The 13,364-nt window shown below is 43.0% G+C and overlaps 2 protein-coding genes across 2 annotated transcripts in view; both read right to left on the bottom strand.

Annotated features, from left to right (window-relative positions):
• The window catches only part of LOC308074513 (sushi domain-containing protein 4-like), a 96,209-nt gene that overhangs the window by 27,499 nt on the left and 55,346 nt on the right, over nucleotides 1-13,364 (bottom strand). The window lies entirely within an intron of this gene.
• On the bottom strand, nucleotides 5,941-11,728 carry LOC308074686 (hepatic sodium/bile acid cotransporter-like; the record flags this gene model as incomplete). Its single annotated transcript, XM_080414192.1, has 5 exons — nucleotides 11,390-11,728; nucleotides 10,683-10,887; nucleotides 8,604-8,782; nucleotides 7,431-7,636; nucleotides 5,941-6,026 (listed from the first exon to the last, which is right to left on the bottom strand). The coding sequence occupies exons 1-5, from the start codon at nucleotides 11,677-11,679 to the stop codon at nucleotides 5,941-5,943; spliced, it is 966 nt and encodes a 321-aa protein (XP_080270318.1). The 5' UTR covers nucleotides 11,680-11,728.

Here is a 13,364-nt window from a genome sequence, read left to right as displayed (position 1 = left end):
GCTCAGCTTCAGCATCCCTCCCCCCACTCCAATGCCCCACTCTCCTCCATTCTATATAGGCTATATGCACCCAGTCCAAAGAAGCAAGCTCTTTGCTTCACCGCTTGTTCCTGGGTGTAGCCTGCCCTATAGGCCAACAAAATCAATCCTGCAACAAACATACATTAGCCTATAGGCCCTAGCTAGCCTATATGCTTCATGAGCAGCAGGGTTCATCAATTCTCCTATGAATTGAATACACAGGACCCCAATGGAAACAAAGCCATAGTGCTTTAATAAACTGTACTTTCTGTGCCTTTTTTTTTGCAAACTGTTAATAAAGTATTCAATCAATCAAATGTACACAGACAAATGTGTCCTGGCAAAGACTTGGCCTTGTCTGTGGCAAATTTTAGATTTTCTGTTTTACACACCATGTTCTTATTTTGATCATAATACCCAATTACTGAATGTCAAGTACACTGATTTACTATGACACTATGGGACATTATGAGTCCACTAGGTTCTCAAACGTTTTATTTGCAAGGACCCCCATAACTCTGAGAGAGTACAAATGGAACCAAATGGACCCGGTTCCATTTGTACACTCTCAGAGTTACAGACCTGTTATGGTCATTCAGGGCTATCACTATGTGTGTTTCTGGTAATATTATTGTACACTCATTTCGTATGTCCGTGGCAAAAATTGACCCCTGTTCATGAGGAATTTATTCTGATCGAAAGTGCGGCGGGAAGGGGTGTATCATGACCTGAAAAAAGGGGGTGCCATGTTTGTTTGTTTGCCCTGTAGGTCATGGGCAAATGTAGGGCGGTTGAAGACCTAGTAGTGCTGCAGCATTCTGGATCAGTTGTAGAGTTTGTAGAGAGACCTCTACAAACCAAACCCCTCACCCGCCCTGGAAAGGCTGACCACTGCTGCCTGCAAAACTGAAACAGGGAAAACCAGTTTCCAGAGTCATTCACGATTGGAACAAAGAAGCTGATGAGTGCAGGACTTACTTTGTTAGCCTGGCATTGCCAGACTGATCACGTCGGATTCGCTCACAAGTTCCTCCACAGTATCCAGGTTTACCGTGTGGAAGAACTTGTGAGTGAATCACACAAATTACTTTGTGACAACTGACTACAGATGTTTTAGAGTGAGCAGCCGATGGCAACACCAATTATCAACACACACTCTGCCATAGGCTAGTGTTTCCAGTGGAATGCCAGTACTTTGCTGGGTTAAGAATTAACATAAATTGCTGGCATAGGCATAGCCAGTAGGAGAGTCATTCCCACATTGTCCTCGTTAGTATACTGTAAAGTCAAGTGACTGTTCCCACCTTAGCTTAGATGAATATAATGGGTACCGAAATGTGCGCTCCTCTGAGGCCAGATCTCTGCCAGGCCGGGTTGCCTACCCAGGGCTGTGTCAGTACAGCCATCAGGACTAGTGTTGCATTGGTCATTGCACGCGGTACCACGCTGTCCCACCAGTCTTTTGAGCAGGAATACGCGCACGCACATGCACGGATGTGCACTGCGTAAACACATGAATGCATTCCACTTGATTTGTGCACCAAGTACCCACCTGGCTACTTTGCATATAAACAGTAGGTCATGTGTGGTGGATAGTAGCGTCTGTAGATTAGTTGTTGGTAGGCTGTAGGAAAACAATAGCCAGCAGATAAAGACACTTCACACCCCATCAGATAATCACCCCCCCGTCTGGTCTCTCCATTCAAATGCATTGGTCTAGGGAGGGCAGTGGAGTGAAAGATCAAACTCGTGTCACAAGATATAGTCAGGAGGATAGCCTAATCTTATCAGCGTCCATCTTCGTTTTTGTTTTTCCACAATCACAGGTTAATAGCCTATATATATATGTATATATGCATTCTATTATCCTACCTTTCTTTCTTAGGTTCTATAAATCAAGGCATTCTTTGGAAAAGTTACAAAGAAAACTAAAACTAAATAAAAACCAATACAAAAATAACTGAAACTACTTATGCACACTTAACCCTAACTCAAATTAATGAAACAAATAAAATGAATATTTCATAGTCGTCAGAGCGTGTCTGTGCGCATTCAGTGTGCACGTGATGTCATTAAAAAATAGCGTCCCCCCAGTTAAAAAATCACCACTACACCACTGATCAGGACACGAGGAAGCTAGTAAGGCTACTTCTTGGCCTCAATCACAAAACCCATCTAACCCCTGCTCATTTTGCTAGGATTGGATGGCTTAGGGTTGAGGACAGAGTACAGCAACTTACAATGGGCCTGGTCTTCAAGATACACCACAACATTGGTACCCCCCTGTATTTGTCCAAATACTTCCAAAACGTTAATGAAGTCCACGATCATAACACCAGCGGTAGCTCCACGAATCATGTTCAACCCAGATTTGGCTCAACAAAGGGTGTGAACTTGTTCTCATGCTATTCAACAAAAATGTGGAATGCCCTACCAAAAGGAGTAAGGGAGTGTAAAACCCTACTCACTTTCAAAACTGCCCTAAAGATACACCTTCAGGAGGCTGCAATTCGAAAATGGCCCCTGTCTAAGTCTTACCCCCCCCCCAACCCCCCCTCCTTGATTTTTCTCTTCTCTTGTACATAGTTTTCACTCTTCATAGTTCATACCACTAACCTGTAAGCTGATTGTATGACGTTCTGTATAGTAGTGTGTATATCTGTCTGTCGCTTATATGTCATCATGATTTGTGTGCATGGGGATCTCATTTTAAACAAGCTTAGTGCTTTATGAGTCTTCCAGTTTAGTAGACCCTGTATTGTGAATTTGTACTTCCATGTACTGTTGTTCTCATGTCTTACTAAATAAAGTACATCAATCAATCGATCAGCTGCAGGGAGAAATAGTTTATTTAGACAGTGCAACTGTTCACTATTGTGGCTGTCCTATTGGCAGAGGTGAATGCGGTTTTGGAGGTGTGCTCTATTTAGAGGGCCCTCAATGTGTTCTAAAAACTTGAGGCAGATCGGATGCTGTGTTCATGATTTGTGGAACGGGCCCCTTGGAAGCCAATCATGGGAATGGAATATGAAAAATCTGAATGATACATCTTGATCACATGACATGACTCCAGTGAGAAAGTGTACCGACTTGTGTAAGTTATGGAGTATCTGTAGGAGTAGTAGTTAAAGATTTTGATTGTACGACCTATGATTGATTGAATATTTTATTAGGCAAAGAATGTAAAACAGCACAATTACATTTAAAATACTTAGTCTTACAGGTCCTTTAAAAAAAGTCCTTGCGGTCTTGTTTCCATTGAGGTCCTTGGTATTCAAGAGTTATAGACCAACACGTGAAGAGGGCAGAGGCTGTACACAGACAAACAAACAGATAGACACACGCATGAACGGACAGATGTCCATTTAACTCGCATCGTAGTCGGACACTCGATCTGGGTGGGGAAGTGAATGGCCACCACTTGCCCTTGAGCAAAGCACTGAATCCCAGACTGCTCCAGTGGAGCTGCTCAGTGGCCAACAGTGTTAATGTGCGTCACTGGCACACACACACACACACACACACACACACACACACACACACACACACACACACACACTTTCCCTCTAGGAAGTATTTTGTTGATATAACACTTTGTTCATTGAACTAACATACAACTAACGTCTCTTATGTAAGCACCATGATGACGCACTGCCATGATGGTATTGGTAACGTGACGGTGACGCTTTTCATTCACACTAGCATTCGGAATGAAATATAACAGTAAATTGCAGGCATTTCAAGCAAGTGGGAACAGGGTTTAAGGGGTGTTACAGTATAGTTATATAGTGACATTTAGTTTTTCAACTTTTATATTTTATTGCTGAGCTAACCTGTTTTTCTCATACAACACGCTGACCTTGTGTTAACCGACGAGTAAAGAAGCTTAGCGTGAACCATGATGTGCAAATGTGGACATGGAGCACATGCAGCCACAGGCTCATCATCATCCACACACAGGAAACTAAGACATTCACACAGTCCTTTCTTCAAGTTGGCAATAAAGCAGTGGTTTATGGACCCCTAAATTAGTAAGTATTTGGCCAAATATGAAAATATTTTGTACCAGGGACCCCCATGCAAGATTTGTGATGTTAAAGTGTTTCAAAAATATAAAAAAAATGTCACATTATTTCCATGATTTTCAAATATATATAGGGTTGAAGTGCTTAAACAGATCTTTTTTTATACTAACACATTTTGCTGGGGACCCCCTGGAACCCTCTCAAGGACCTCTGGAGGATTTTGTGCATGTCACTAGATGGCATGGTAATACTCTGGCAATGACTAGCATCATCACTTGTGAGATTACAATGGCACAACATGAGAGAGACAACATGGATGTATATTTGTTTTATTAAAAAGCAGTACAAATACTGAATAGAAAAACTATCATTGATTCAAAAGAGAAGAGTAAGTGTGCATCAGTGAACTCCTGCCATTTGGGGTGATGTTGAATTGACATTTCAATAAATCTTCTTGAAAATATCTGTCATTTGTAATCATCCAATAAGCAGTGTTGGGGAAGCTACTTTGAAAGCGTAGCTTGTAAAGCTACAAGTAGCTCACCATGGCAGTAGCTTGATCAAGCTACATAGCTACCCGTGGAGAAATGTAACTTGTAAAGCTACATAGGAAAAAGTAGCTCAGCTACTTTTTTTTTCAGCATTAAATTGAGAATGTATGTGGTGTATAAGAAACAAAATATATCCTACAAAAAAGCTAGCAGAAATATGCCTCTCAACTTAGTTCTATTTCAAAAAGGTTGACATTTTCTTTAGTAAACATCTGTGTTCATAAAGTAAAAGACTAGAGACTTAATTGCACAAAAAAGAGGATATGTGATATTTGATCGTCAATCTTAACACACAGACAGTCTAGTCTTCTTTAAACATAAAACTGTAATGTCTGCAACTAATTATTCAGATGTAAAAAAAAAGAAAGACTGGTCTCTTGTATAATGATAGCTACACCTTTACACATTAACTAAACAATGTTACATTCTCTCTGAAAGATTCCAGATACCTGGAAGGAATGCTGCATAATATTTTCTTTTCTTTTTATATGTCAACAATATCTGAACAATTGGGTCTACATTTCTTTAGATACCATGGCATAATCTCTCGCGACACATGAGCAGTCTCCCAAAGTTCTTAGGTGGTTCCGTTTGGCACTCATCCATGCCAACGCTGAAAAGCCGCTCACATGGAACACTGGCTGGGACACCAGTGTTAAACTTTATTAAGAACTTCTTCTCTCATTTTGGGCAGATATTTTAACACATTTTGTGGGGAGTCATCTGTATATTGGTAAAGTTTTGTCTATAGAGGCACCCACATCCAACACCATGAATTTTGAATTTGTGTGGCCAAGGTTGGGCCGGTACTTCGGGGGTGGCAGGAGGGTTGTCCATGGTGACGTAGTCTTGCATAGCCAAACAACTATTCCACAATCTCCGAATGCTATATAGAGTCTGGGACTAAACCTCCCGAAATCCGAGGCAGGAAGCTAGCATCCCTTAAAAAAAAAACTAGCATCCGTTCAAAAAGGGCACTTCTGGTCCAGAGGGCAAAGGGCAGGTGCTCTAGCACCACCTAGAGTCAGTGGCGCGGGAAGGGGGGGCTATGGGGGCTGCAGCCCCCCTGGTGATGGGAGCAGCCCCCCTGGTGAAGAGAAGAAAAAAAAAAAAAAAAAAAACTTTTTATTTTATTTAATTTTTTATAATATATATATATTTTATGGATCATAGCAGTCTGTTACGGTCATGGATGAACTTCAACCTGGTGTTTGCACTGTCTTTCTGCCTTTTTGTGTGGGGAAAAACACAGAAAACCCCAAAAAAAATCGCGGGCGCGAGGAGTCCCCCCCGACGCACAGCCCCCCTAGGTATTAAGGACTTCCCGCGCGCCTGCCTAGAGTCTATCTGTGCACGTGCCTGGCTAGAGTAGCTCCCGGTTTGCTTCGACAAATGCAGCCCGTGGAAGCTTTCACAAGCTGCACAGTGACTCAGGGATAGACACAAGAATATAAACACATAATCAGAAAATGGCTCTTATTTGGTTCAATCTCACTATCTCAGTGTGAGATTCTGTTCTCCCTTTTGCATATAATTTAAATGCTCGGCCGTACGACCGCGTTGCGGACTGAAAATAGCAGATCTATAAGCTCACAAAACGTTGCACTCTGGCTATTTTAGGCCCGCAACATTGTTGTATGACAAAGTACAGTATATAAACTAAGCTTTTGTCCTCCTCTCCACTGGTGCTGCTGGTCTTTCACTGGTGACATCTTGGTTCGGTTTGACTCTCTTCCAGTGGTGACTCTATGGTACCTTCCCTTCCTCTTCTTCTTCTTCTTTCTGTGTGAAAGAAAATGAAAACATACAGAATAAGCAAGCAGGGTACACTATCATAGAATATTTAACCAGATAAAATCCTCTTTCCCAAGACTGACCTGTGCCAGGCATCCCCATACAATATTTGTGTATTCAATTATTCACCTTTTTCTTTTTACATTAAGATTTTCAAATAGCGGATGTACAGTATATAGGGTTAAAGTGGTCAAACTTTCGATGGTGCTGGGGGACCACCTGGAACCCCCTCAAGGTCCCTTGGGGGTCCGCCGGACCACACTTTGAGAACCACTGGCTCCGGGATTCCATGTTGTTCATTGGTTCTCAAAGTGGGGTCCTTGGGGGGTGGGGTGGTGGTAAAAGTAGTTAACATAGCATCACAATCATTTTAACCACTTTATCCTTTTATATGTTGGCTATTCAAAAATAGCAGCTCTACAAGCTCGTACATCTGCTACATCTGCCCAAATACAATATCAATTAGGGGTCCTTGACATGAAAAAGTTTGAGAGCCACTGGTGTAGTTTGTTCCGGCCAGTGTTGATTTTGACAGCAAATTTTGATTTAGTTTTAGTCATAGCCTTTTGAATAAAATTCCATTTAGTTTTACTCATATTTTAGTCATCTGAAATGTTTTAGTTTTTGTCTAGTTTTAGTTGACTAAATATCATGAGATTTCTAAATCTACAGTTGATTTAGTCGACTAAAATGTATTTTGGCCTTGATGGTGTCGTAATGGCTGATTTTCCACTTTGTTGTGAAGTTGTAGATCTGCTATTTTCAGAGCGCAACACCCGACCCAAGCGCAACCAAACATGAAATGACTAATGTCTTAGTTCTACTGGATCTCTTCTCCAATAGTCACTCCCTAACATTTTAGTCTAGTTTTCATCCGTTTTTTATTTAGTCTTACTTTTAGATCATCACAGCTTAGTTTTTATTTAGTTTTCGTCAGAGAAAAAAGGTTAGTCGACGAACATTTTTCGTCATAGTTTTTATTCGACGAAATCAACACCGGTTCCGGCGTAACTCGGTCAATCGCGAGCTTTTTTTTTACCCTCGGACTCGGTCGGCGGCCTGAACGTCTGATAACATCTGAACAGCAGGATGAAGAGCAGCGCCTCGCCTCCCTGGAACATGAGGTAAATGAGGGGGAACAGATACAGGGGTCCGATGACCTGGGGGGGGAAGGCCACCTTCAAGATGGTGCCGCACAGCAGGACGTTCTGACAGCCCGTCTCCATGGAGATGGTCCTTCTACACCTGAAACACAAAGTGTCGTATAGTTTGTCAACATGGTTTGACAACGTGTTACGGTCGCTGTCGGCCAGAAACCTCTTATCTCCACATTCTAACTTTTCGTGTTTTCTTTTGTAAATCAATGCTCTACTTGATCACACTACAGCGGACCGACGCGTTTCAAGCTTGTAGATCTGCTACTTTTGCTACTTTTGAATTTGAATGCTGAAAAGTAACAGTTTTGGACATATGAGGTTTCCACCCAACAGAGACGATACTATACAAGTAAATATCAACGGTATTGTAATTTTGAAAATTTCCAAGAATAATGTAAAAAACATTAATAATATATATATAGGCCTATATCTATAAATTAATTAATTAATAATATATAAAAGTTTTCAGAAATGTTCAAAGTAAAAAAAATACAGATCTACAAGCAAGAGGTTGTAATGTAGATCGGCTATTTTCACTATATTATTTGAAATGGGGCTTAAGTCTTAAGCCCCATTTCAAATATGGTGAAAATAGCCAGGCAGCCTCAGTAAGGAGCTGCTGGGCACTGGCGTTTGTTTCTGCCTTTTTTTCTCTCTCGTTTGTTTTCCATTAGAGGTAGTATTAAATGCCTTTTTTTCAAATCACCTCGCGGGCCAGATTTGTCGACGTCGCGGGCCAGAAACGGCCCGCGAAACACCAGTTTGACATCGCTGACTTAAGTGGTTAATTCATAATTTATTTTTGTAAGTTTGGGTCCCAAGAGTCCCTCTGACTCCCTCTTCCTAGAAAAGATTTCTATAAAAAAATCTATTTGAAATTGTGAAAGTCATGTGCTTGCAAAGAAGAAAATGTCCTCCAAAAATGTACTTAAGTACAGTACTCAAGTAAATGTGCTTAGTTACTAACTGTCCACCAGCTGGCTATGACATGACCGAGTACATTCCTCTGTCCAGAATGTTGTGTGCAGGTGTGTGACCGGCTGAATGCTGCTTACCGATGGTTGAGTTTGAACAGGGTGGACATGACATATCCAAGCATATAACCAATCAGCGGCATTAATGCGCCCATCGCCGTGAGCTGGGGTGAGAGGACCACCCAGACAGCCCCCCCGATGGTAATGCCAGACATGACGCCGAATGCCACGGCGGAAATGAGCAAGATGCCGAGGCCCACCTGTTGAGAAGAGCACTTTGAGTAGACGCACATTACAGGGGTCAAAGTATCTGTCTAAACCAGGGGTCTTCAACAGGGGGCCCGGGACCCCTAGGCCCAAGGGTTCCCGGGCCTAGGGCCTAGGGGGTCTTCGGAGTTACTACAGGGGGTCCGCCAAATCTTTGTGTGATATGATTTTTCTTTTTACCTTAACCACTTGAACCCTAGCATCCCTTTTCTGAGGAGAACTTTAGCCAAAAATAGCAGATCTACAAGCTCACAACGCCTCGCGCTGCGAGGCGTTGTGGGCTTGTAGATCGGCTATTTTTGGTAAAGAGGTATAGGTGTAGAGGGGGAAAAAGAGCGGACCAAGTTAACAAAAAAAGTATAATCTGAAACACAATTTCATACAATATAGAGGGGGTCCCTGCTTCATCTCTCTCTCAGCTAGGGGGTCCTTGGCCTGAAAACGTTGAAGACCCCTGGTCTAAACAGTATTGGTTAAGTTGGAACACCATAACCCCGGGGCAACAAACAGTTGAATTAATCCTAGTGGCTATTCTGGGGAGAAAACAAAAACAAATTGCAGATCTCCAAGATAGATCAGATAGGCTGCAGATCGACTGTTTCTGATGAAGAGATTTGATGTAGAAGGGGTAGTTGATTGATTGATTAAATACTTTATTAGTCAGAAATGTAAACAGCACGAGGTACAGTCAGACATTTAGGCTAAAAGGATAACACAAAAAAAAAGTCCTGGGGACTTGTTGTTTCCATTGTGGTCCTGTGTATTCAATTAATCAACATAGCATAAAAATAACACAAAAATACATATCATCAACAAATATAAAACACTATACAGTATGTACAAAGGGGAAGAATGTTGGCTCCTTTCTTTTTTTTTAACCCTATTTTTTACACCCAGTGCCAATTGTCTATGTAATCCTGGGCACTACCTTCCCTCTGCCAACCTAGGGAGGCCAGGGCCGAGCTCATGCCTCCTTCAATGCATGAGAGCCAACTGACCTTCTTGTCACCTGACAGGGGAGAGTTTCCCTGGTTGGACGTAGCGCGTGGAAGGAACACGTTATTCCAACCAGTTCCTTTCCCCTCCATCAGGCGCCCCGGCTGGCCAGGGGGAGGCAGTATAGTGACCAGGATTACTGCATGTTTTAGTGAGGGTACACGCAAACAGAAAGGCCCTTTCGCCAACCCCACCTAGGGTATGGGCACTGATGACGCGGAGGAGAGAACACGCCCCCAGCGCCCACAGCGTCCCCTGCGGGAATCGAACCCAGGACCTTCTAGCTGTGAGGCGACAGCGCTACCGACTGTGCCACCGTGCCCCTTGATGTTGGCTCCTTTCTATGGGGAAAATGAGTTTACCACCCCTTGTGATCTCCTGATAGATGGATTCTCAGGCATGATCCACATTTTTTAAGGGATGGTGTGAGGGTATTACACATTTTGGTGGCAGAGTAGTAGAATGAGAATTTCTGTGTTCTATAGATACCAGATCGTTGTCGCTCCCTCTAGTGTTGTGGCTGTGGGTGTCACTCACTTTGGAGAAGTATTTAGTCACGGTATGAGGGTATTGAGGGAAATGCCCCTTTGACTTAGCCTGGTAAACCCCCCCACCTTGGAAATCTAGGGGGGAGAGGTTACCGGGCTACCTTTGACTATCTTAAAAAACAATCCCATTTTTAATTGCATAACCCCGTCTTCTACCCGAGCCATCCAGACTAGCAAAAGGTTTTGGAATTAGGTGGGTCGTGGGCTTTTAGGCCGAGAAGTAGTCGAATCAGTTTGTTTTGGGAGGTCTGAAGCTTAGTTTTAAAATAAGGGGGCCGAGTATACTGTAGACACCTGGGGGACTCTGGTATATGGTTTTAAGCGGCTAAGATCGAGATAGTAGACTCACTTTGATAATAATGGCTGAATATTTGGGCTTGTGGTGGTTGATGGCGATGCCGACGGCACACGGCACCAGGGTCAAGATGAGAGCGATGGTGATGCCTTTGTAGGGCACAGCGTGCTCCAGCTGACCGAAGATCCGGCAGTAGACAAACAGCAGCAGAGGCATCAGGCCCAGGGCCAGCACCGTGGAGCATGTTGTCATCACGATGCTATGTACACATATGAGAGGGAGAGTATGTTAATACAATATAACTTATACAATTGGGGTGGTTGTATTTAGTCTCCCTGCTCTTCTATTGAGACATTTAGCTCCTGTGTCTATACTGTAGGTGAGACATGACCTTTGACACGATCCTGTTTCTGGCTTGACAGAAATGTTGACCTGAAGGTCAAGATTCAATTCATCCCCTGAGCAAGCAGGCAGGCTCCATTAGCTCAATGGTAAAAACAATTAAAAAAATCTGCACTTGCGCAGGAAACCCAGGTTCAAATCTGGGAAGGTAGAGGAAAGTTACATTTAACTGTTTAAGTGAGCATTCTGTTTTAGAAGAGAATGCACTTAAGACATCTGGTGATTAGTAGTTTCCTTGCCTACCTATGTTGAATGCACTTATTGTACTGCTAAATGACTGTATTGTAATGTAATGTAATGTAAGTACAGCACTTTAGAGTAAATGTACCTAATCGCATTTTATTTTACACCAAACTGACCTCAGGTTCATGTCCCCCCTCAGGGCCAGGGCGAAAATGTTGGACAGGTTCCCCCCCGGACAGCAGCCACAGATCAGCACCGTCACCGCCTCCATGGGCCTCAGCTGGAAGACCTTCGCCAGGCAGAACGCCGTCAGCGGCATGATGCCGAACTGGGCCACCACCGCGATGGCCACCCCTTTGGGCCTGACGATGTGGGCCCTGATCTTGGATATCTCCATGGTGCAGCCCAGGGACACCATGGTGATGAAGAGGATGATGATGATGAAGCCGTTGATGGCCTTGTCCATGGCGGGGGAGAAGTGGATCTGGAAAGCCTCGGCGTCGACGTCGCGGCTCACGTTCGTCATCGCACTGACGTTGCTGTTGTTGTCGCCAATGTTGCTGAAGCCATCGTAGCTGAAGCCATCGTAGCGGACTGTGGAGACGAGGCCCTCGGTCAGGTTCATGGTGGTGCTGGTGCTGCTGGCTGGCTGCTGCAGTCTTGCTTTCTTACTGGGCTGTGCTTTCAAACTGCCAGGGACAGCAAAGGAACAGTGTTAACACATGTGTTTAAAGAAAAATGTGTGTTTATTGAGGAAAGGGTTGCAAACAGCCCCGAGCAATGGCCAACAGACCACACATACCTGCTCAAACAGGTTCTCACATAAAGGCTTCTATTCACTGCCTTTATCCAGTAATATCAGTGATTTGACTTAAACGTGCTATAAGTGATTACTTGATTTAAACTAAATGTTATTGTTCAAACGTTAAAGCATTCCAATAGTAATCATTGCTATAGTGTGTTTGTTCAGGTGTCCGGCTCTTTAATAAATAGAAAATACATTTTCAGGTGAGTCACCCATTTCATCCAATCAGGAGAAAGAACCTCATAGAGTTTGGAGGCCAATCATGGGAATGGAATATGAAAAATCTGAATGATACATCTTGATCACATGACATGACTCCAGTGAGAAAGTGTACCGACTGCAGTGAGAAAGTGTACTACTCCTACAGAGAAAATCTGTAGGAGTAGTAGTTAAAAATGATGATTGATTGTACGACCTATATGATTCAGGAGACCAACACGTGAAGAGGGCAGGGGCTGTACACAGACAAACAAACACACACGTGAACGGACAGATGTCGGTTTAACTCGCATCGTAGTCGGACACTCGATCTGGGTGGGCAAGTGAATGGCCACCACTTGCCCTTGAGCAAAGCACTGAATCCCAGACTGCTCCGGTGGAGATGCTCAGTGGCCAACAGTGTTAATGTGTGTCACTGGCTGGCGCACACACAATCCACCAGAACGCTTGCAAGAGCTTTTTCCAGCAAATGTCTTACACCAACATTGTCTTTATGAAGTATTTTGTTGATATAACACTTTGTTCATTGAACTAACGTACAACTAAGGTCTCTTATGTAAGCATCATGATGACACACTGCCATGATGGTATTGGTAACGTGACAGTGACACTTTTCATTCACACTAGCATTCGAAATTAAATATAACAGTAAATTGCAAGCATTTCAAGCAAGTGGGAACAGGGTTTAAGGGGTGTTACAGTATAGTTATATAGTGACATTTAGTTTTTCAACTTTTTATTTTATTGGAGAGTCTAGTGCTGTTATTGCTGAGCTAACCTGTTTTTCTCATACAACACGCTGACCTTGTGTTAACCGACGAGTAAAGAAGCTTAGCGTGAACCATGATGTGCAAATGTGGACATGGAGCACATGCAGCCACAGGCTCATCATCATCCACACAGGAAACTAAGACATTCACACAGTCCTTTCTTCAAGTTGGCAATAAAGCAGTGGTTTATGGACCCCTAAATTAGTAAGTATTTGGCCAAATATTAACATTGTTACGGTCTCCACACAGTAATACAACAAACCAATGGCTCGAAGTGGAGACCAACATAAAATGGACACCAAACAATTTGCAAAGATTTAAATCATTTTATTACTTCCCACAATGGAAATAAGGAAC

Source organism: Gymnoscopelus braueri, assembly GCF_963280865.1.
Source record: "Gymnoscopelus braueri genome assembly, chromosome: 19".
NCBI lineage: Eukaryota > Metazoa > Chordata > Actinopteri > Myctophiformes > Myctophidae > Gymnoscopelus > Gymnoscopelus braueri.
This window is presented reverse-complemented; position numbering and strand designations above follow the sequence as displayed.